The following is a 24887-nucleotide window of genomic DNA, read 5'->3' as shown; positions in this document are numbered from 1 at the left end:
TCGGTGAAGTGGAATGGCCCCACACAACCACACGTCTGTACAGCCGGCTTCTTCCATATCCTCCTCAGCCCCACCACATTTGGCCACTTTCAAGTGACGAACATTTCAGCTCTGCTGTGTTGTGGTGGTCACACTAACTTTGTCCTGAGGTAGCTGTCCCACTCGGGCAGGAGCTGCACCGTCAGCAGCCTGCTGGACTCTTGCAAGAGTAAGGTTGCTCCTCGTACATAAAATATTATGTATGTATATATTGTCCTATAGACTGTATGGGTGCAGTGGGAAGGAGCATCTGCATCATCACGGCTATCTAAGCTTAAAGTAACCTCTCAAGGTGGCTCAGTCCCCTCATTTTGCCCTTCAGAAACTTGATGACGTACACTAATGTTCGCCAGCATTTATTGCCTCATTTCTTAGAAGGGACAGAGCAGACCTGTGCCAGCTTATGGCAGCAGGCATCTGGCCTTTTCCCCCCCACACCCCATGAGATGTCATAAGGCTTACTTGCTTACTAAGCCCTGAGCGTTGCCTTGTTCTGCTTTGTGTATTACAGACAACCTTTCCTTCAACATAACATTACTGAAGATGCAGAAAAGGCAGGATCTGCCTGAGGTATTCTCATTGTTCCTAGGCATTAAATCTATTTACCTGATACTTGAAACTAAATCCATTTGAGGGTTGTTAGATGGCTTTAGTTAATTAAACAGTTTTTTATTTGATGCTGGTTACTCTTAAATTCAATGAAAAAAAGATTATTTTCAGTATTGTCTCTTCAGATAAGAAGCGTTACCTGTGTTTCCTTATATAACCATCTCTTAGTAAGTAGCCCAGAAAGATTCGTTATTGCCTCTTGAAGCTAAAGAAATGTCAGAGGTATTAAAACATTGACATTTTGTTGCAGTTAGATTTGTGAGATAAACCAGACAGCTGCCTGAAGGCAAGCTACAAGATTACTCATCCGATTTTGTTGCTGTGATATGGCATTGTTGCATACAATTACCGTGACTCACTGCCTCTGTTGTCAAGCTCTACACCAACCGCCTTGCCCCATTTGTCATGGTTATAATGGACTCTACAGAGCCAGCACCAGAAACCCGGAGCTACTTGAAATGTTTGTTTTGATAATGAAATAAAGAGCTTCTCAGAATCCTTATTTCCTTTACCAATGCGAAGTGAAACGCTGCATGTGACCCGTGCAGCAGATGCTGTAAAAAACAGTATTAAATCCTTCAGGTGCAGAAGGTTTGGATAGCTCAGCCATGTCTGAGTGCCATAAGAAAAGATTTATTTTTATTCTAAAAAAGAAGAAAATAAAGATTTTTTTTTCTTCTTTCTTTCCTTCCTTCCACCTCTCCCAGTCCCATTTTCATTTTATTACAGTCCTTTCCAAGAGCACTGAGTAGATGAGATGAAAATAACTTGCCTGGTGCCAGGAGGTCGTCTGTCTGTGCACTCAAGAAGCCTGTTCTTCTTGCTCACCTACTGTGACCTCTGACTATGTGCAGATGTAGCTCTGTCCTTCAGCTCTGTGCCAGTGCCTTCGCACTTCCCATTGCCCCTGTTTTTGATCTTGCCTGATTTTAGACATTGCAAAGGCAGACAGCAGTTTTTCCACAAGACAAAGGCAGAAGCAGCTTTGGTTTCTCTTTCTTTTGGCCAGGACGGCCTGCGGGATGCCCTGGACTTATTTCCCCAGTTCTCCAGGCTGTCTGAACTCATTGCAGGTCACCGTGAGACAACTCTTTCACTAGCACATTTCTTCCCTTTCTCTGAATATATTATATATATATTTATATATTGTATATATTCAGAGACACTGAATACTTCTGGGAATCACTTTCTTTTTCAGAGAAAGCAAACAGGATAAATAACTTTTTGACAACTGTAAAAAGCAGCTTTACTTGTCTCCATTTTGTGGCAAGAGATGTGCTCTAGCAATACAGCAATGAAATTTGGCTGATGGTGTCATGACTGCTCCCCTAACCCATGATCTGGCTGGGCAGACAAAGCAGTGCAAAAGCAGAGGCCTGAGAAACATTAGGAAACACTTTTCCTCAAATTCCCAGACTTGAATTACAATTAATTATAGGAACAAAAAGCCTACCACCACCATCTCTGCAGTCTTCTTAGAGTAGGAAAACTCTTCTCAAAATCCAGCAAGACATTGCTGTCTCCTCACTGGCTCTGTTCTTGGTGTTCTTGGTGTTTCCACTGGGTTGTGCAAAGGTTCAGAACAGTACTGTAAAACTCAGAGAAACAGCAACAACATCAGTAGGGGGCCCTCTACATCAATATACCATGCATTTTTCCTTTCTTTCAGCTGGAGGTGAGCACATCAGTTCAAAGCCAGATGTCCTCCCAAGAGCATGCTTGAATGTTCTGACTGCTATTTGATAAGGGGGATGGGGGAAACCCACAAAACAATAAAACCAGCTCCAAAGCTACCAACCTACTGAAAGATATTGATATTTTAATTGATTCAGGTTACACTTGATGATCTCTGGAGATCCTTTTCAACCAATACCATTACGGCTATGTCATATTAAAGCCACCTGAAATGTTAGAAGGGAAGCACTGGAAAAATCAATACAAAATTTTTCTAAGACACCAAACTGTTGATTATACAAAGACGCAAACCTAGCAGCAGGACAGAGAATGTAGCAGGAACACTGTGCCAGAAAAAGGCAAGGACCTGTCTTCTCAATGGCATCGCAGTCCAAGATCAGAGCAAACCATGCGTGACACTGTCCTCTGCAGCTGGACCACTTCCAGACGCTGGTTCACTGAGAGAGCCGCCACCTCCATCCTGCCTAGGACACTGCATGCATCCCGGTTCAAGCTTAGAAGTATACTAATTGTTTATTTCAGCAGCTTTTGTGTACACACGTGCACTGCTTCCTTTCAGCCAGTTATGTCTGCTAGACCTTTTTCTGCCTTGACCACAGCTTGACCAATGCTGAGTCACAAATTGTGGCTTACGATATCTTAATTTTTTGCAAAGATTCCAGATTCCTACTAGCTGTAAGCCTATGGATTGGTAGCAAAAGAGGCCACAGGTGTTTCTATCTCCTTGTGAGTTATTTTATTTATATATATATTCATATATATATAGGTGCAGGTAGGCACCTATGGTATTTTCTGGCATGACAAGACGGGAAGCAAACACACTTGTATTCACATGAATGTTTTTAGAGTCTTCCTTATCTTTTGAAAGCTTTGAAGTCCAACCCCCACAGGAGCATTTGTAGATTATGGTCTTGTGTGTTTTTTTCCTAAGCTAAGCTACAGAACACATTCTCAGTTTTTTTCTCTTGCCCATTGGAAGCAGTATGCAAAGCCTTGTCTCCACGGACACAGCATAAGTCAAATGGGAAGACAGTTTCTTCTAAGTCCTTTTCTGTCCCCTAAGACCTACACAAGACACTTCCCCAGAGCCCGACGTCAAGGTAGAAGTTGTGTCTGTGCCTGAGGTCCCCTGGCTGCCTTTCCTGCATGGTGCATTTCTGCCTTTGTCTTTGCACTTGCAAACCATAGTAGCTCTGAAAAAATAAGTAAACTGTAACCCCCCACTTTGTAGGACTGGTGCCTCACCTTTCAGCATTTCACATGGAGCAGATAGCTCTGCCTGCAAGAGAGCTTGATCTGTTTGCTTGTTTATCTTGCTTGAGACACAGCCATTGTGCAGAAAATCTCAATGAAGTTTAATGATTCCAGTGAACCGTCACCTACCACCTCTGTGAACTACAAATCAACACAGTCTGAAAGTAAACCCTTTGGGCAGAAAGAAAAGGAAGTCAATAGATTAGAGAATGCAGGTATGACTATGAATAAAGCATTTTCCAGCAAGTCTGGAAAACCACCAAAGCAAATAGACAGAGTTATTCATTCCTGACGGGTATTGTATATGTTTCTTCCAGGTGTGTGCATGAGTGTTTATTCATGTGAGAGGCGTTACCCTACTTCTGCCCTTTTAGCTCCTCGGTTTTTAGGACTCCCACTAGTTTTCCTCTTTAAACTTCTCTGAACCACACTGATTGCACAGCAGTATGACCTCCCCTGGTTAGTGCCAACTCTCGAGTTTTCTTTATCATGATAAGCAAGAACTCCCTCAGCTTTGAATGATAGGGTTTCTTCAGAGCAGAGGCAATGATTTATTTCTCTCCTTAGCTCACGAAGAAGCCTGACAACTGCAGGGTGTACTCTGAGCTCACAGGAAAGAGACTTAGTCTCTCTTGGTCAAGAGCCCTCTCCCTGCCTCTCAAGAGCCCAAAGGCCAGGAAAATCCATTCAGTAGGACTGCCCCAACTGTGGATTACAGCCTGTTTTGTGAATTATCCCATGTTAATTGCCAGCCTGTGCCTTTAGAGGCATGCCCAGCACCTCAGCATCAATGCACCCTGCTTATCCTTTTCTTGCTGGTGCTATATCTGGGCTCTCGGCAGCAGAGGTATCTCCAGAAAACAAGAGTTGAACCGGTATGTTGTTGTTGTATATCCCTCTGGTATTTACCCAATAGAAATTCTGTCAGCCAACTGCGGCTTTCACATTTTTACAACTTCAAGACTTCTGTTCATGACACTGGTAAACCAGAACTTTTCCATGTTAGTTGTTTAGACATCATGTTTTATAACAGTGCTGCCTCATTTCAACTTCTGTGGTGACAGTCCATTTGCTCCAGATTGGGCCAGAAAACTCTAACTGGGCTCAGAAGAGGCAGATGTTTGCATTTGCCCAATGTCTTTCCATTGAAGGAAAGGAATGCCAACATCAGGATTTTCATTAGATTTCACTACACCCTTTTTTGAGAGAGAGAGAGCGCTCACATTTCTTTGGGTTCACTATCTAGTTGTTATTTGGACATTTGTATTTCCTAGGCTTTCTGAAGTGATCCCATTTCCATGTGGATGCTTTAGCTGAAAGTCCATTGTATGAAGTTTCCTTCTGTCATTTATGTATACACTCAAATAAAAGAAATCCAATAACACAAAAATAAGTTAAATAAGAGAGAGTAACTGTGCAAGTCAAAAGCTGTGTTTCCTTGCTTCGGAAGCAGAAAAAGGCCCAGAGAACTATTTCTCCTGTCTCCCAAGTCTATTTCCTCTTGCTAACACATGCTTTAGAAACTAGTGTATTAATAAATAAAAATTAAAAAAAAATAAAGAAAAAACAACAACAACAACAAAAATAACCCCACAAATCAACACAGCACCCTGGGCCCACCTATTCGCATCCATGGACAAACATCACCTGTGAAGTGGCCAAAGCTCTCCACTGCCCATGCAGACTTTGGCACTGTCTTGTCCTTTGCTCTCCCTGCTTCAAAAAGCCAGTGCTGGAGACTGTCTGATGCCAATGCTTATCTCTGTCTGTGGCAGGGGCGTTGGAGTTGGATGATCTTTAAGGTTCCTTCCAACCCAGGCCATTCTGTGACTGGCACGGCCCCTGCTGTGCTCTCCTGGGGCACATGTACCAGGCCGCTGCCTAATTGCGTCCTTTTCTGCTGGCCATGGAGAATGTCTCCTCATTTCTAACTTGGGGTTCAACCAAATGGTTTTGAAGGACTTTGTCTAGAAATAGTCTGTGGCCTAAAGAAGCCCTTTAGGACTCCTTGCTCAGATAGTTTCAGCCCCTGCCAGGCTTTCACTTAGCTCTTGCTAAGGGCTTTGCTTCGCATCTGGTCTCTTAACTGCTCCTCAGAAACATTCACAAAATGGAGAGGAGTGAGTTCCTCTTCCTGCATTTGAGTTTTAGCTGCTCAAATCTCCACAAGTTGTTTCATAGGAGCACTCAACCATTTCCCACCTCTCCCTTGCTGGAAAGCAGTCTCCCTCCCTCCCTCCCTCCCTCCCTCCCTCCCAAGGCTGTCTCACAGCAGCTTACTCCTTTCCTTTAATTTCCCAACCAAGCTCTCCTTCCACATGATGTCCCGTGGGAGGAGGACACCGTGCTTCTTCCTCAGCACCCCCGTGTCCTCCACCCTCCCGCAGCAGGCAAGGTCCCCGTGTGTCTTGAGCCGTGCAAGCCCAACAGGTGAGGCTCAGCCCAGGGTCCTTACCCAGACCTGACCACGTCACCTGTAGGGGGGAAAACAAACCACCCATCTTTCTCAGAGCAGGCTGCAGCGTCTAGGCTTCGTTATATGTTACTCTTTACATCAGCAAGAAGGCATGCAGGAAGGCAGCAGAGCCTAGCTGATCAAACGGGGCTGGTGAGAACATCTCGTGATGTGAAGCCTTGGCACTGCACTCAGCGCAGGCGAGCGCTGCTTGAATTTCCCCATTCATTTCGGGTGAGGCCTGGGAGACAGCCACACGACGCAGCAGGGCATGTGTTTAAGTGCCTTGCTGAGCACAGGCCAAAGTTTACCTAGAAGAAACAGGCAGGATTTGCGTAAGTGTGGAAAAAAAAAAAAAGGAGCTTGTCAGTGAGGCATGGAAATGAGGAACATATCAACACTAAATTAGACAGAGATGAACATTGGGGTTCATTTTTTATAGTCTTACACATCTGGTCAATAATGAGACGTGATCTACTGCAACGTCTCTCTCTGTATATGACCCTCTGTTAGGGGTGCTTAGGGGGACGAATCCCCCCATCCCCCTCAGTGCTTCATTTCCTGTTTTAATTTAATAATGGACAGTTTGTATTTCCTACAAACAACAATGGGATCTGTTTTCTCTCCCGGGAGCTTGCTCGCTACATTTGGTAGATGAGCATGAGAGGGAAGCAGCCTTTAGAAGGAGATGGATGGCACAGCCCCACGCACTGTCTGCAGTGATGGGCATGGCAGCACCACAAAGAGCAGCAATCTGCCTGGAAGGGGAAGATTTCCTGTTTACCCTGAAGGGCAGCAAGCTGTTTACAGAAGAACGCTCTTCCATACTAATGAGAGGGCTTCTGGTCAGATTGCTGGCAGCTGAGCCCAGCCCCGGGCATCCGACAGGGCCATCAGGCAGTGCCGGCCTGGGATGCTCTGAGCAGCTGCAGGGGCTCAGGTCTTTTCTCCACGAAGCCCATTCCCTCATCCCTGCTGGGCTCCTGCAGCTCTCCTCGAGGTGTCACTATTCTGGTCCCTTCCCCACTGCTTTCCTTTGAGCCACTCTGTGCCACTGAAGGACATGGCTTTGATGTCTCATGTCATGTGAGTTGCCCAAAGGGCAGTCTCCATCCTCCAGGGGTGGGAACTGGTGGGATGAGATTCACACCTCTTGTTGGGTGCCTGAGAGCGCAGGAAAGCAATAACTCCAAGCAAAACCCACATATGTTCTTGTTTACTCATAAGGAAGTGTGAGGTGTGTGAGTGAGACGTTAAGCAGCCTGTGTTTCATGGGGTGGCTGCCGGGAGTGCACTTGGTAGCTGCTGGAGCCCACGGTTACAGGCTGTGGAAGAGATATCTGCATAATTCATATACTTTTAATTAAACGGTGGTATCTTGCAATATATTGCATTTACTGTAATTACATTTATCTCCTCACACTCTTCGACCTACTGAAGCATCACTTTTTCTTTTTTTTTTTTCCTTTCAGTTACAATCTGAGCATAAACAACACTAATTGGACTTTAGGACTAGACGTGCCAAAGGAGCTGTGCCAGGCTCTCCCCACCAGAAGTAGCAGTGCCAGAACAGGATGCCCGAAAGAGCTGCCCTGAGGTGACCCAAAGCTGCAGGAGACCAGTCCTGCACATCCTAAAGCTCCTCTCTTGGGCTTTTGGAGATTGCCCGAGCCATTTCAGTGTTGCAGAAAGCCTTCTTTCAGGAGTAGGATGTCCCTAGAAAGAGGAGCCTGGAGTTTTTACTGCTCTATACGTAGGTAATGCACCCATCTAGACGTGTCCCCCTGAAGACAAGGCTGCTGAGACCTACCAAGGCACCCTCTTTTCTACTGAATTCATTGCTGACCTCCACATGGTTTTATGATGGGACCCACCAGGTGCAGCAAAGGCAGCAGCTTACCCTCACCTCCCAGCATTTGGGTGCGCTGAGCTGGGCAGGCGTGGAGCAGCAGCAGCCTCAGGGACAGCTCTTGGGTGGGAAGGTGTTTCACACCACCACGGGTGGGACACAGGGACAGCAGTGCTTGAGTCACTGCACTGACACAGCTCTCCCAGAGGGGGAACCCAAACCATGTTGCTGGGGAAGGACGGGAGACGGATATCCCACAAATGGGTAAGGGTGCAAATTGCTTGGAAAAATCCCTCTGTCTGCCAGAAGAAGGCTTTTTCCTCTCCAGGAAGGTATTTAACAATTTTGGATTATTAGCTGCTGTTCTACAGGCTGGATTTTTATTTATTTATTTTCTCAGCACACATACATAAAGGAAAAAAAATACAGTTTCACTGAGACTTACTGGTATGTTTCTCCTGCGAGACCAGGTGGGCAAACCCAGAAGTTTGTTACTGATTTTATTGGGAGAGCAGCAGTTCAGGTTTGTCAGGTGAGAGGTTGTACTCTTATTAGAAAAAAAAAAAAATGTAAAAGAAGAAAAAGAAAGGAAGAGAAGGAGAAAAGCACACAGCTTGTGCTGCCCTTGTGATTTATTACACATAATATGCTGCAAGATTAACTCCAGCTGAGTTGCTGTGGGAAGAGAGCACTTACTTTGGAGCACCTGAAGGGGATTAACGAGTTGTTAATTTGGCTTTATGAAGAGATGAGACCCCCCCCTTCCATTCCTGTGGTTCAAAGTTTGGCACAGTAGCACGGAGCAGCGTAGCTGACGACCTGACGGGAGGTCACCTCATGGTGGTTTACTGGCTGTCGAGGTGGCCCAGGCAGCCTAGGAGCAGACCGGTGCCGCAGGTGGAGGTGGAGGAGCACCTACTGATGGCCAGCAAAAGCAAGGGGCTTTGGAAAGGCCAAAGATCTTCATTGGAAAGGAAACAAAACCAGTGGTGCTTTTGTGTGAGGAGAGGGATGCTGATGGAGGGTGAAGAAAGCTGTGAAGGGGTCTGAGGGCACGTGTTGAGCAGAGGAGGACTAGTGAGGCAGCATGGAGAGATGTGAAGGGGCCGAGGAGCAGGTGGGTGGAAGAGAGACCTGTTCACGGTGGCTTGTGATAACCAGCAAGTTGTCCAACCAGCCTGAACCAACACCGAGCCTTGGCTTGTCAGGCTGGAAATGAAAAAATGAAGGGGCTCCTGGGCCGTGAAGCTAAACTCAGCCTTTCCCCAGCCCCAAACCCTCCCCTGGTGACCCTGGAGGTGCCAATGTCCTCCAGCAGGGCAGCACGGGGCCCACTGCTGGGGGTGCTCACAGTCCACCCCCCAAAAAAAAACCTTCCCCCCTCTTGCCAAACTACCCCGTGACCTTGCCAAGCCTGGAGCTTGCAGGAGGGCCCAGCTCAGCTGGAGCAGGCAGCAATTAGTAAAGAAATCTCATTGTTTTATTTTGTTGTTTTGGAAAGCAGCAGGACAAATAATTAAATATGTAGAAAAAAAAATATCTCGAGTTCGTTAAATCATTAGGCCCTGCGATGCTAAGCCTCAGTGACTAAGTATCTTCGAGGAAAAGAGTTTATGTTGTATTTTTTTTTGCATTTCCAAAAGATTTTGCTAATGAAAGGCAGTGGAAGAGCTGTGCAGGAGGGTAAGTGGCTCTCTGCTTGCAGAGCAGGATAATCAGTGCATGAAGCAGTAAAGATCCACGTGGCTTTTACGCCTCACTGCTGCGAGATGCTGTGCCAGATACTCTGATGGCCGAGCTGTGTGGCCACTGGAACGGTGTACCACATCGACTGTAGAAATACTAATTTAAAAATACATAACTGGCATCAACTGCATATGTAATGATGCAGTTTTGTGTATGTAGCTTTAGAATAAACTAAAAAGGCAAACATTTTAGGTAGTGCTTTGCTGTCAGTGCATACAGCAGCGAATGGTGTGGGTTTTGCTGCTCTATTCTGGGGCTTGTTCCACCAGCACAGGCACCTTCCTGCCCCTCTCTGCAGCAGGTTTTGTGCAGCACAGCCAGGCTGGTAGCTATTGTCTTATCTTCCCCCTGCCGAGTCAATCGTGCCTGCACGATGACTGTTTTCTGCTCTAGAAAGCATGTCCCCTGAGAATTTATCTTAACGGCCTTGTGTCCGGTCTCATAGATCAGTCATCTGATAATAAAACCAGAAATTGTTCAGATTTACATCTCTGAAGTCCTCACGCTTCTCCATCCCAATGAAGTTATACGGGAGTGTTTGCTGACCTCCTAGTCCTGCACCCCAGGACACTATTTCTTTAGCAAAGACATGTATTAAGGGGAATTAATTAACTACGTTTGCTGGCTGGATAATCAATTTTCTTGGAATAAATTGAGCACTGATGGAAGAATGTTGATCTGTTGCTTTCCCTGCACAGAGATTAAAAATAGATGAGAAATCGTGATGGGATCATATTCCTTCCCAATATAGAGTTTTGGCAACCTCAGAAAATAGGGTGAATGTTACTGGGATTTCATTTCGTAAATGCACTGTGAAAGTGAATGTCAAAACGTCCTGATTTAGAGATCTTTGAACAAAAGGAAATGGAAGTGTTTCATTCTGAAGCAACTTTACATTTAGTCATTTAAAAAACAGCAAAATCAAGGGAAAATCTAAGCAACATGTTTTAATTGTGTGAAAAAAAACTGTTTAAAATGCTATTTAATAATACTTCTTATACACGTTTATTTATTTATTGTGTGTTCTTTCATAGATCAATTTAATAAATTGGGGTCTCCCAGCGCTGCGTCAAGTGGACGCTTTCTCCCCACCCCTCCACTCCAGTAGTGCTTTTGCCACCTTTTGAGCCCCAGCTCAAAGACCAGCATCATGACAAGGTTCATGCTTCTTTACCTTGGTCCTGTCGATGTTTCATTGCTCTGGTATTCATCAAAGCATGCCCCAGCTAATGACCCAACACATGACTGGCATGCTACAATGCAACCAGGTGTTTCCTTTATATATATATATATTGCCCCCATGCCTCCTAAGTCACTGATTTGGCTACAAACTGCTCAGACTCTGGGATTTATTTTTCATTTCATTTATTGCAGGCATGAATACAGGAACAGGTAAACAGCTGAGCCGTAAAAGTTTCTCTCCAAGAATGTTTTCAACAAAATGCCATCGAATACTGTCTGGTGATACATGCTGCTACTATGATGGAACAAAACAATGTGAGCAATCTTTCTTTAAAGCTGCTACCCACCAGTCAAAGCTGCAGCTGCCAAAGAAGCCTTCTCCTCCACTTGCTTGCTCCCTTCCCTCCTCCTCCCTGCAGGTTCTTTTACGGCACTTAACTTTACAAAACACAGTTGTGAGGCTGATCTTACATGCAATTACAGATCAGCACCAGTATATTTATTGCAAACTCCTTGAACATCAGGACATCAAAAAAAAAAAAAAAGATAAAAAAGGAAAGGGAAAAGAAAGAAACAATATTCCATTGCATAATTACGAATAGGTTTTTGTAGCCAATGAACCAGAAATGTATTCAGAAGAAAAAAAAAAAAAAAGAAAAAAGAAAAGAAAAACAGGATATTTGTAAACAATTCAAACAAAACACGATGCTGCCTCCAGTGAAACATTTCACTGCATTGCCAGCTCTGTTTCAAATGGGCACGTAGGCAACCTGTTGCAAGAGAGTTGTGAAGCCATGAGCTGAAACTTGAGGAGTTAATTTTCAAACATTGCACTTTCAGGGTCTGAGCACATTTGAAACGTGAAAAATCTGCACACACTGTGGGATCTGATAGAGATTTGGGATCTCAAACAGCATTTCTTAAGAAAACCTGGTTATTCCTTTCAAAACAAAATGGTGGAAACACCAGAACCACACAAAACCAAACCACAACTGGTTGTCTCCCATGAGAGACTGCAACGTGAGAAAATATTCAACTCCTTGCATAGCTATTTAAATGGCCAATAAATTTTGCTGGAATCACCCAAGCACGACAACATTGCGTTCTGCCACTTTGCGACTTCACATGTGAAAGCTGGGCTCTGCTGACGGGGTCGGAGCACCCCGGGGCACTACCCCGGGTGGGCTTTGCTGGCGTGGCGATAGCAGGGGGTTTTGCCACCAGCTGCTCCCAGACTGGACGCAGCTCTAATGATGCCTCCGAGCTTTTGCCACTGTAAGCTATCCCAGCTCTCTGCTCTCCCCGTAAGGGATAAAAGCTGTTCTGACAACAGGGTGTTTTTGGTGGTGTATTTACACCTAACGTGCAAGGCTTTTGCTGGCAGAGCTGTGTCAATCACAAAGCATACCTCAAAGGACCCCTGGATGATGGAGCCGTGTTGGCAAGGGCTTGCAATGTAGACCTAACCAGGGCGACCGAGAGCAGGATTCATCTCACTTAACTTTAAGCAATACAAAGGTAGACTTTTAAGTCAGAGGCACCTCCAGAAGGCAGTCCCTCTCACCTCTCTTCAGGCAAGAGTTGGGCACGTAACGTTAGGTGAGATGAACCCTTTCCCAGGAGAGCTGAAAAGACAGACTCCTTTCAGCTACTCCTTTTTGTCACCAGCTCTGGAGACCATGCTTCAGAAGGCTGCTGTTTAAATGTGTTATCTTTACACGTGTCAATGTACATGATAATGATAGCCTGTGCTGGGCTTCATGCTGCCACAACTACATATGCAAGCTCATTAAAGCTAGCTCAGATACCTCTGCATTATTATATAGACATACCTTCAGGCAGAGTATCCTTTAACACCTGTAAAGTTAAAGCCTAGGGGCAAATCTAGACTATGTGCCCCTCGGCTACGTTCACGTTGACATTGTCTTGTTTGCAGTAGTTTTGGGTAACAGGTGTCCTGACACTGTAATTCCCAACCAGAGGCGAGGCAGGAGTGTTTATTCAAAGGATGTGAAAACTGAGACGCTTAAGCGTGGCTGAAGAAAGTACGTAGTAAGAAAGAACAACATGATGACATTCTGCAGTTAAAAGTCGAGTTCAGTATCAGTCAAACATTTTGAATAAAGCTCCATTAGACTGCAGAATAGGGAACAGTGGCAGCCAGTGGATAAGACACTAAAACAAGACAAGGCAACGTACGTGGGGTTGTTCTGTGGGACCCATCCCACCAGAACCAAGTGGCCACACGAGCCTTTCCCTCTCCATCTGGGGGCACCAAGGAGGGAGGACTCTGCTCTCTCCCAGCTATGCCAGAGCATGCCCCAGCTGCGGAGACCTGGCCACCGCAAAGTCACCTTGGTTCGTGTTGTGTTTTTTTTTCCAGTTCTGAGCAGTTCAGCTTAAGAATTTTTATACAACAGGAGTAAAACGCTGCATTTAAAATAATAAACTAATAGCTCGTTTAAGAGCCAGAAAATCAGATGGGCTGGTCTGAGTCAGGCATTCCGTTTCGCTAAAGGCTTTTGCATATGTGACCAGACTGCCCCAATGCAGGTAATTGGATGTCTGTCCCCAGACCTGAAGGCATATTGCAGGGTTCCTAATGTCCATTCCAAGGCAATCAGTACAACCAAAGGGTCTGCTCAGATCTGTTTTCTTCTATTTTTTTCTTGATAATGACTTTGTGAAACAGCTGCCAGCTCACATACAACTGGGGGCTGTCTAACAGCAGGCAGCAGACCAGATTCAGCTAGGGTCAGTGTTGTGCCATTCTTAAAACTACTTTGCTTTCCTCTCCCAAAACAGCATCTCTGATTAGAAATCTTTTACTTATTCTTTCAATGCTCAGTTTTACTTGGTTGCAGGCAAAAGGTTCTGTCGCTTCTCCCTCAACCAGCAGCTTCTGGGAGGCAGTGAGCAGAGAGCAATGAGAAACAGATGATTTTCCCCTCTTTTCTGATCTCTTCACAGCGATTTAAAGTTCCTAGTTAATTTTTAATAACCTTGGATTGATGGAGAGGTACATGAAAACATAAGGAACAAAAATGCCTTGGCACTGTAACTAAAAGATGGACGGTGTACAGGTTGTATCTGATTACCCAGCAAAGTCATCTTAGTGCTCTGAAATCTGCAATCCAGGTGTGTTTTCATGACTCCTTGTGCCCATTCCTCATGTTGAGCTACTTCATTACATTTTGCATTGCAGGTTTCTACCTAACACTTGCGCTGTCTATTTTGCCCCATCTTATGGCAACGGGAAAGGTTTGGGGTTGCCGGATTTGAACTGGGGAGCCTAATGCTAGTTTCTTGTCCCAGTAAATATGAAATAGACAAGTCATTTTATACCTCTGACATTGCAATCCACAGTCCTGTAATGCTCTCAGGATTATCTCATTTCAGCAAAAGAGCACAAGCTAACTCTGAAGGAAACTCAGTCTCACAGCAGTCACTTCCCGGCCTCCACACAAGCAAACGGGTTAAGCTGAGATAAAGCCATCGTAATCAGTACCAAATTAAGGACAATTTTTTATCTTAATACAAACCAGAGAACACAGTGTACAGAGTAACAGAAAAATAAACATCTTCAGCCATACAAAACGCACAAAATCTTTCCTGTTGGAATAGTACCTTGTAGCTGACGGTCAGTTGGTGGTGGCTTTGTAGATAACCCTGCACTGCTGAACAGGGGGAAAAGGAGAACTACTTTTTAAAATTTATTTTTAAATAGGAAACTTGGTCACGTTACCTGCATGCCACAAACACAATCCTTGAGGTCCTGCTAACAGGGGAACACCCACCACCGAACCTTGTGCCTGAGACATTTCCACCACAAGTGCAGGCGGCCTGCGTGCATGAAGCCAACCTTCAAGGCCTTGCCCCTAGGGATGTGCTGATTAGTAGTGTGAAAAATGGGTAGAGACACAGCTAGGCCACAAACTATTGTTATTTTTTAATGTGATCCATCCATTAGTGCTGGTCAGGAAGGTGGTTTGTCTATCCAGGAGGGAAAACACCCTCTCTGTATAAGCTGTGCCCACGCTGATGCGGCTCTGCAACCTCCAGCGCAGGGCAGAAGCCCTCTGAGTGTGGGCAGGCCCTCATGCCTAGGCAACCTGGAGAAGTTAAAACTTCCCACTGAGTTAAAAAAAGTCAGTATCAAGCTAGAAAGTCAGTAGCAAATTACTTTAAACAACAGTTTTTTTTAATCTTTAATGGAAATAAAGTAAGATTTAGTTTCAGGTTTAGGTCAAGATGGCGGACTATAGGGAGCGTTGGGTGCGTATACCTGTACGGAGGGGTGTCCTCCCCCTTGCAGCTATTTATATCTCTGAGTAAAGGTTAAGGTTAGGAATTTAATAAGACAGCCATTCGTTTTTCTGTGGAGACTAACAGTCCTGGGGTTAGGATGTAATAATCATTCTTCTGCTTTAAAAATGATTCTTTAACAAATAGCAGTAGCTCGTTGCAATTTTCAGTTGTACAAAATGACATATTTTCTATGTTGCTATCAAAATATTCTGCATAACATTAATTTCTGTGCACTTATTAACATATGTACAGAACAGTGTTTCCCAATAGAAATCGGTATGCTCCTTGCTGATCCTTTTTGCCCTAGATTTACCAAAACCAAACCTGAAATTAACTGTGTTAATAGTATAAAATCTCAGGAGAGACAAAGGATTGAAGGTTTATTTCCCAGCAGCAAACGAATAAAGAAACTCCTTCAAGTTAAAGTCTAGCCGAGACTTAATTTTAACCGACCGTGGTGAATCCAGGCGAGTCAGGAATATCACACGTTTTCCCGATGCATTATGTTGAGTACACAGAAGCAGAGGAATGTAAACAGACAGAAGGCACATGAAAGGCCCCAATCCATTCTCCATCTGACGGAAGCGAGAATTTCATAATTCTGTCATCAAGAGTCTTTTCATCATTTTCTCTCTCTCAAGTTCACGCCTCAGAGTCTCAGCGCTGTGTAATTAATGCACAAACAGCCAATTATGGGAACAACAATAAGTCTCAGATTTCAATTTAAAATAATTAACATTTTCAAAATACCAAAGGAGGGGGAAAAAGGTCAGACTCAATTCAGTGAAAAGCTGATAACTGATGGCTGATTCAACAACAAGTACCGCTTGATATTTCTGAAGAGCAAACAGAAGCGAGAAAAAGGACACAAAAAGACCCACATGGCAAAACAGTTTATGTTTTAACCTCATCCCCATTAAAGGCTGCCGATTTCAAAGGAAGCTGGACTAGGACTCTAAAAATAAAACAAAGCAGCTACAGTAAATGCCAACACACAAAAGACCGATGTTGCAGCCCTCTGCTCCTCATCATGGTTTGAGCTGGGTGGGACAGCTACGTACACCGAATTTAGCACAGCCCTACTTCACCTGCACCCATCAGGGTGGGGAAGCACAGCCTGAATGTCCTCGCTTTCACATCGAGTTGCTCTCAAGCCTGTGGGCTCTGCAGCACTGGGAGTGCCCTGGGCTGCTGATCCCATCTTTTTAATAGATAGCACGGGGGAAGAAAAACAACTGCTTGCTGTGTTACTCTAGGAATTAAGCAGCTAAATGCTTGGAAAGCAGTTTGCAGACGTTTCGTTCGTGGACAAGCAGGGGTGGAATCACTCATTTGATCTGGGGACATCCTATGGAAGCTGAGCTCAGTACTACAGCTTCAGAACTACACTTCCACCGTAACGATACATTTTCAGGTGAGTTAGCAATGTTGACCAAGTGTGCAAGTGCAATTAAACCAACATCTGCCAAAACAGCTAACAAATGAAAGTGGGAATTGACTGTAAATCCAAGAGTGAAAAAGACTAATGTATTATAATGCCAAGGAAGGATTTTTCTCTTCAGCATAAGCTTAGGACTTTTTGTGCTCCAGAAGTATTGAGTACATCCACTCCTGAATTTGTATTCAGTAAATTACCAGCTTGGGAAATTCAGCTTTGATTAAACTCTGGAATAAGAAGCCAACATGCAAAACCAGCAGGATGGGAGAATAGAAACTGAACACAGCTGCTTGTGGAAAGATGGGATGGCATTTTATTTCTCTGAAAAACTATAAGAAAGACCATTGTAGCCTGACATTACAAAACAAAACAAAACAAACAAACACAAAACAAAAAAAATCAGTGTCTGCTTTTCATTTAGAAGAGCAGGTATTTCTCAACCTTAGCTTTCCCCCATGGACATTTAATTTCAAAAAACAAATTGCAACAGCGATTATTAAAGGAAAACCTTTGTGGTTCATGGGAAATGACTTGCCTGAGGAGAATCTGTAAAACCCTTTCTCTACAGGCCATTGGCCGTAGAAATGGTACACTGCTGGCTGCAGCAGTTAATTAATTTTTTTTTTCTCAGAACAAATGGGAAGTATAGCTATTTCTTTACAAAGCCCACTTATTCTGAAGTAGGTGTCAAGCAGCAACTCAAAATCTTTTGGTATCAGGAGAAAAGTCACTTTAGAAATAAGGTGAATTTTCCCCACTGTAATTATGACAGAAAAAGAGAAATCCGGCTCTGACTGTACAGAGCATCATAGCATTGCTGTGAAAGAACTGCACAGTACCTGTCCGCCAGGGAAATTGGTTTATGTGATGTGTATATTGTCTGCACCGTTGGAGTCGGTATAGTCTCTGCCAAAGATCTCAGGACGGGCGATGGAGCTACCGGCGATAGCTTAGGCGACGACTGCACCGCACAGCACTGCAATTTGCTGTCCGTAAATTCTGCCTACGGAAACAATGCATGCAGACACAGAAAGGAAAAGGTGTAGGTTAGCTTCTACTGCTCTTGCTTACTTTCACCACCCAATTCATTGCCAAACAGTGAGTAGCAGTAAGCCCTAAAGAGAAGAGGAGGCTGTAGCTAGAGCTGCCCAGTGCAACCTCTGTGGGCGCGGAGCAGGCTGCCCCGCTGACAACTGCGCCCGAGGATGAGCTTGATGGCTTTGTGAGATGAAACGCCCTGTGTGGGACTGGCAGCATTCAGATGAAAGGCATAATCAGTCTGGAGAATGCTGCTTATGATTGCGTTTTCCCTAAAAACAGAGCAGCATGCTGATGAGAAGGGTTTTCTGGACTGTTCTTCAATTTGCTTTGTGGGTCCTCTGACTACACTGTTTTGTGGCACCCACTTGCAGTCTGGGTTTCAAATTCCCCGTCCCTCAAGAGGAATGCTCTCTGGCAGCAAGTGATGAGCAACGTTAAACCAAGGTTGGAAGTGCTGGTTACAGACAAATGGCCAGATCTTTCAGGTGAGGCGGGTCAGTGCCACAGGGTTACAGCGAAGACTGACCCTCCTATGTGTCTGGGAGGGAGGGGATGAGCCCTAAAAATAAATTAGCCCTGCCTTGTGTTTTGGCAAGCACCATTTCTCATGCCAAATCACAGTGGCTAGTGCGTACAGCGCATGTGTAGCCCTGACCTGGGAAGGGTACAGAGCAACTGCAGTTTGTCAGTGCATTGGGACCACTAGGGTATGCACCAGCTGGCACCAGCTGAATTTCTGTCGTGGCAGCTCTTCCTCATGTTCAGACTTTGTGGCAGGGAGGAAGAAAAGTCACCATCGTAAGGGAACATATGATAGTGATACAGCTCTTTGAATAGCAACTTTTCTTCCTTAATTAGCTCTCAAAATCTGCAAGCCACATAGCATTAATCTAAACAAACAAACCAGTTTAGTTATTGGGACAATTATCTGAGCCCAGGAAGGAATAGCTGTGGTAGGTTTGCTCACTTATTCTGATTTTTTTAACATGTCCCTGCTTGTGTTTCAACTAAAAGCATGTGATATGCTCCAAGACAAGCTCTGAAGCAATAGAAATTCCATTAATTCCACAAAATTAATCAAAATGGAAAACGTAAAACCTACTAAAGAAAGCCTCCCTCTTCAACCTTGGTCAATTTTGTGTGTAAATACTGGCTAATACAGCCTGTTCAAACTTCTCTGTCATTCAGCTTTCAGAACTGAGCCTTATGGGCTACAGGGATATGGGGTTTGGTGTTCCTCACACAGGATACTCATGGCATGAGCATGAGACACCACCCTGTGAGGCTGAGGTAAATTCTCCCAGCCTCACTGAAATCAGCAGAACTATGGCAAATTACAGTTGCTGAAGATTTGCCCTGAGTCCTCAAGTGTGTTTGCTCCAGATAATGGTTTTATTGTATATATCCAAAGCATCTTTTTATAACTGTTTACAGAGTATGCTCGAAAAAATAATATTTAGCTGGTTTAAACAGAAATAATTCCATTAACTTTAAGCTTATGTGACTTATTCCCATTGAGAATATGGTCATCAAGCCTGCCATTGCTCTGTGGAAGTCTCTGAAACTCAGGGGGGTTCCTGGCATGAACCTTCTTTTTAAGCATTCCAGGAAAACAAGTTCTCTATTTTTTCCTCAACACCATTGCACATACAGAAGCCCTGTCCTCAGTAACATTTCAATGTTTTGCTCCAAGCAAAATAAATGAATAAATAAGTAAAAGTGAAGAGGGAGCAAGGGAAAAAAAAAGAAAAAAAAAAAAAGAGTAACAAATGCTGGTAGCCATCTGAGGCTGTGTGTGACTGGAGGACACTTGGAGTTAGATCTTGCTAGCTGCAAGACCTAGCACTGATCTAGAGCTTTTCCTTACAGCTTCCCTTTGGGGTTCGGCTACCTCCAAGCCCCTGGAAGAGCCCATGCATCAGGGTGGACTGAATCACTGCTGAGGAGAAGCATATCTTCTTGGGCTGGGACAGAGGACCATGAAACACAGGACCAAAGCATAATTAACCTTCCTAATTGCTCTCTCATCCTCATGCAGTCCTCCAGGTAGTTGCTGGTTTACTAGCTGGTTTACCGAAGATATTTGTACATAACTCACTTAAAGCAATGCATGGCATTGCATGGTTAGGTTTTTATTGTAATGGTGTTTCAAATGTTTGTGATTTAGATTCTGCCACCCCTGCCAGGAAAATGCGATTCTATAGGGAGAAAAGAGAATTTCTGAAAGTTTAGTTTGAACTTTGCTTCTTTTTTTCTCAGAGTATAACAAAAATCTCAGCATTTGAATTTGCCATGAAATAACCGTTTTCTATAAGATGGAAATATCTGTGGAGAAAACATATCTGGATAGCTTCTGTTTGTATTTTAAAGTTCTATGCCCTCCAATGGAAAAAAAATAATTATTATTGCCCTCCTATGTTTTGCTTTCATCATAATCATCATAGGGAGAAAAATAATTTCCTGACAATCATTACTCTTTAATAGGAAAGCTATTCTGGGCAAATCTTTTTGCTTACATTAAGTACTATGATGAAAGATACAAACAGTGTAACTTTGGCTTGGATTTTACAACGGACATACTATCTGGACTTGGACAACCTAGTAAAAAGTTGCTGTGACATACTCCCATTTATTTTTTGATACCTTTATTAAAAGCTCAACACTAGCACTGACTTATCCTGGGGGGCCTGACCAACTCTGGCTTTCAAATACCTAGGTGGAGAAAAGCAGCATTCATATCCAATCCCATGATCAGGTTTATTGTGAAAGAAAAGCCTCTTTAAATCATTAAGTGCAGACAGTCACTGCACATGGCCCAACAGAGATTGAAGTTGCTTGTCTCTGATCATATGCTAGATATAGCTCAGAGATACCAGTAAAAGTTAAGGTTAAAGGCTGAAATGCTTCATTCTGACAGTGTAATTTAAAACAAACAAACAAGTAAACAAAAACAAACAAACAAATAAACTATAAGCCAGTTGTTGTGGTTTACAATTAGAAGCTGGGAATTTTTCTTACAGACCAGAATCCACTCTCACATTGGAAAGGACAGGAAAGGTTATAATTAGAGTCCCACATCACATATTCCATTACATCAAGTCCTCCAAAAATCTTTCAGAACGCTCTGAATTGCCTGAGTAGATCATTTTGTCACACTTATTACATAATGCTCCTACCCTTAAAGTAGGACTTGCATTGGACTTTATTTTTGAGTGGTCAAATAATTGTTTCTGTTCGTATGTAGTTTACCTTACCAAAAAAATGAAATCCCAGCTTCTGTGAAAGCTTAGTAAGAATTAAGTTCAATATTTGATTCAGATTATTAAGTAAACACAGGCGTTTATACAAGGATATCATTGTAGTCATCAGCACACTAACCATAATTCTTCCTTAAAATTCAGATGCAAATTCAATGAAAATCAGGCTCCTTTTTGTGATGGCACAGCGAGCAGTTTCAGGCAGCAGGCCATGCAGTCGCTAGACAGAGGACTGAGTCATTCCCACTCCGTTGGAGAGATGTTATGGAGCTTCACAAGTGTCCTGAACTGAACAGCATTTTGGGTCTGACTGCATTAGCAGCGAGCCTTGACCTTTAACTCTTAGTCCTCTGTCTAGTAAGCAGCAACGTCTGAATGCAGGCAAGTTAATTATTTGCATAATGGGAATATTTAACCGATTTTCACTCTAAATTCTGCTTGGAATTTATCTTTTTTTTTTTTTTTTTTTTTTTAGGACTGCTTAACACATAAGTTTCTGATACTGTTAAAAAAAGTCACTTGGAAGTGTGTTAAATACACAGTTTTTTAGTTGCACATTCTACTTACAGAAAACTGTGGTACTGTTGTAAAAGGATCGAAAAAAGGATTAGATGTATCAGCAGGGAATGTCTTTATCTTTAAAAAAGATAAAGAAAAAGATGTTACTTTCAGAGCATAAAAATGGAAAAGAAAAAAAAAAAAGCAGCAAAGCATTGCAACTATAGTGACATATCCAACAAATTAGAGCAGTTCAGCAGCCCTTGGACCAGACCAAAAAGACCCCTCCAAAAATGCACACAGAAACCTGATGATGAATAGTCAAAGCATAAATATGAAAACCTAATAGACTGATTTTTACCACGTAATTAAATCTGTTGTGCAGGTTCTGAGCTGATTGCATACAATATACCTTCCAATTCTGTAAACAGTCACTGGATCATTACCTGCTTCCTTCAGCGAGCACTGCATTTAAAAATATGCAATATGAAGTGCAGAAGCATTTTTTTACAGTGCAGAAACTTCAGTTGAAGAGCTTTACATATGCTTTACATATATGCTTTACATATTTTACTCCTCCACATTTTCAGTTACACAGTTGTTGCCCAAGACAAATAATCATATAAGATGGGATCAAAAGATAACTCCATGCAAAAAAAAAAGATCTGCATGGACAACTGTTTGTTTTAGGCAGCTGCTGGGACCTGGCTGTCTGCCTGTGTCAAGTGCTGGGCTGTGCTCAAGGATGAACTCAGGAGGTTTTCATCACAGGACTTGCAGTGGACAGGTTAGAGACCAGCACATCCCTGCACGGAGAAGGCTCAGCCCAGAGCATGTTGTCACTGCCCCAGGCCCTGCTGGAAGTCACTTCTGCCCTGAAAATTATTTCAAATGTTAATGGAAATTAAAGAAATATTCAAAGCAGCAACAGCCTCTGCCCTGCTCCATTGCAAGTGACGCTTCTCATGATTTTCCTCTTTGGAATGCAGGCATTATTCATTCCTCCAAAGGGAGGACAAAATATCAAATGCAGGTTTTGAACAGCTCTTCATGCTTTCCATTTGGAAAAACACATTTTTCAGTGTACAGGTGTGTATTTCACTTTATTATAGAAATTGCTGTGCATTTGTTATGCATGTTTTCAAGCATAATTTGCTAACTACAGCTATGTAACTGCTGTTGAATAATCAAGAAAGCTACCCTGAACGCCCTCAGCCCTTGTAAGCCAAAGCAAAACCTGAAATTATGACGTCAAATATAATTAAGTAAATATATAGTGTTTATTTTGCAAATAAAATAACAGAAACATATTTGGCTTATAAGGATGCCAAGGGAAATTAACAGCCATCTGTAGGCCTGCTTCTGCGAACACGTGGCATTAGTCTTGGCATTAATCGTTTGGCTTCTTAAACACGAGGAGTATAGATGGCAAAAATATAGCTCAGCATTTAAACACCTTTTTTAACAGAATAGAGGTGGCTATAAGTCAATCATACAGGTGCAAGCAAACAGCTGTGCAAGGGATAAATTCATTTAGATCATAATTTTCTATGCAAACACTTTAAAGAAAGTTTCACACTTTTTAATAGATGTATATTTCTGTTAGCAAAGTGTATGTATATTATACTGCTGGTTGAATCTACTCATCACACTGAAGCAATAGCTCCTTGCAAGTACAAACAGTACAAAACACAAGCATGCTCCATTGTAAATCCCATCTTTTAACCAAAGGCAAAGCAACACCGGGATGGGAAGTTGGTTACTCATATGCAGTTTGAGTCTGATATACTACAGCCAAACTTTTTTCTCATTTTGTAGATTGGGCTCGTTAAGGAAATGAAGTGCAGTTACTGAATATAGAAAAGAAAAACGACGCAGAACAATTTTTGGGCCCCCTGGGATTTGGCATATTTCAGGACACCAGCCGGCCCTGGCTGCACGCCGAGGCATGCAGTGGTGCACAGCACCCTCTTGCAAAATCAGCGCTGTGACCCGTGCGTGTGGCTGAGGCCAGCCTGCCTATCAAAACCCAGCAAAAAACAGTTAATCTAGCTTACATATCAGCATGAGTTCCTCTCTAGGGGAGCTGTGTTTATTTAATCTCAGGAACAAGGCAATCCCAACAAATGAAGGGCTCTGTGGGCTCTAAACCCACCAATTTCCGGCATTTGAATGAAACTGAAAACAGAAATTAAGGAACAGAGGGGGGAACAAAGCACACTTGTATTCAATTTAAGAGTGAGAAACAGAAACCACCCTGCTCAGCCTTTAGGATTTAGTCTTTCTTTTTCTTTTTTCCTTCTGAGAAGAGGCCGGTGCTGCTCAGATGGCACAATGGAGTTTGTTGGTTTGCCTGGGCCTTGGCTGGGCCTGGTTGGCCCTGGCCTGGGCCTTGATAAGAGCATTACTGCTATCTGCTCAGCACCGGTGAGAGGTCCTTACCTGTTCATAACCTGGTTCTTTTCAGGAAGAAACAGGTACGACATCCTAATCCACGTAATTGCAGAAAGAAATCCATATATTCAAAAACACTTTTCCGACTGAGGCTAAGGTAGGACGGTGAGACAGCAAGGGAAAGCACCAGTTAGGCAACTGGCTTATGTAAAATTGCATTTGGAAACCTCAAAGACCACTTCAGCCATGAACATGCCTTGGCCTCCTCGGCCTGCGTGTCCACCCTGGCCAGCAGTGTTGTGAGGCGAGCAGCAGCCAGCAGCACCCGCGAGCAGGAAGAAAACTCTGCCTGTTCCTGCCCCACCACACAAGGACAGTGGTGCTGGGTGTGAGTGTCTTCCTGACCCTTGCTTTGCGGATGAATTTATTGCATGGTGTCAAAATTCAGAGTAGCTCAGAAAGCAAAACTATTCCCTGACCAGAATGGGAGGCCAAGGCCAAAATGTTGCCACCTGAAGGCTGAGAATGGAAGAACAGATCCATCTTCACCATCTACCACAAACCTGCAGTTTCTCCATTCTTGGAGACCTTCAGGAGCTTTGAGGCTTCACCTGGGACTGGAAATGCAAGGGGACGAGGGAGAGGGAAGAGGAGGTGGGCAGCTCCGTGTGTAGGACAGTCTCACGCGGCTGAACCATAGCTGCTCAGACTAGCAAAACACAGTAGCTGCTAGTGGATTGTCAACTGATGGGCTGCTGAGGTATGCTGTCTGCTTTGGTATAAAACAAACCAAGAGAAAACAGCTTTAAAGCACACAACTGGGCACAAAAATCCTCGTGCTGGCAGATGGAGTGGCAATAGTGTCCACTCTGCAGAGTTGTGCTGTGCATTCCAGCAGCATCTCGCGTGCTGAGGGCTTGTTTCACAACCTCAAATGCCTCCAGCTTAAAAGGTCAGGGTGCACTACCATAGCAGAATTATTTTGTACAAGTGTCTCCTGGTCTAGAATATTTGGCTTGGCAAGTTGAGAATTTACTAAGCCTAAAAGAACACTTGGCTGTTAAAGACAGAAAGAAGGAAAGAAAGGAGGAAAGAAAAAAGGAAGGAAGGAAGGAAGGAAGG

General features: G+C 43.6%; 1 protein-coding gene and 1 long non-coding RNA gene across 9 annotated transcripts in view; one reads left to right on the top strand and one right to left on the bottom strand.

The window, feature by feature from the left end:
- The first annotated feature begins 7842 nt into the window (after nt 1–7842).
- On the top strand, nt 7843–13762 carry LOC310893584. Its single transcript, XR_014579110.1, has 3 exons — nt 7843–9018; nt 10682–10915; nt 11022–13762. It is a non-coding gene; the product is annotated as an uncharacterized lncRNA (long non-coding RNA).
- Nucleotides 10996–24887, bottom strand: part of EPB41L4B (erythrocyte membrane protein band 4.1 like 4B) — a 175358-nt gene continuing 161466 nt past the window's right edge. For all 8 annotated transcript variants that reach the window (XR_014579106.1, XM_083822764.1, XM_083822761.1 and 5 more), the window contains 3 exons: nt 21441–21509; nt 17415–17578; nt 10996–15800 (listed from right to left, as the gene is read on the bottom strand). Coding sequence is in view for 7 of the 8 variants with exons in the window: in XM_083822764.1 (XP_083678890.1) it covers nt 15731–15800; nt 17415–17578; nt 21441–21509 (303 nt within the window). In the remaining variant the exon portion in view is untranslated. The remainder of the gene's footprint in view (nt 15801–17414; nt 17579–21440; nt 21510–24887) is intronic.

Source organism: Anser anser (genome assembly GCF_964211835.1).
Source record: "Anser anser genome assembly, chromosome: 2".
NCBI classification, from domain to species: Eukaryota; Metazoa; Chordata; class Aves; order Anseriformes; family Anatidae; genus Anser; species Anser anser.
This window is presented reverse-complemented; position numbering and strand designations above follow the sequence as displayed.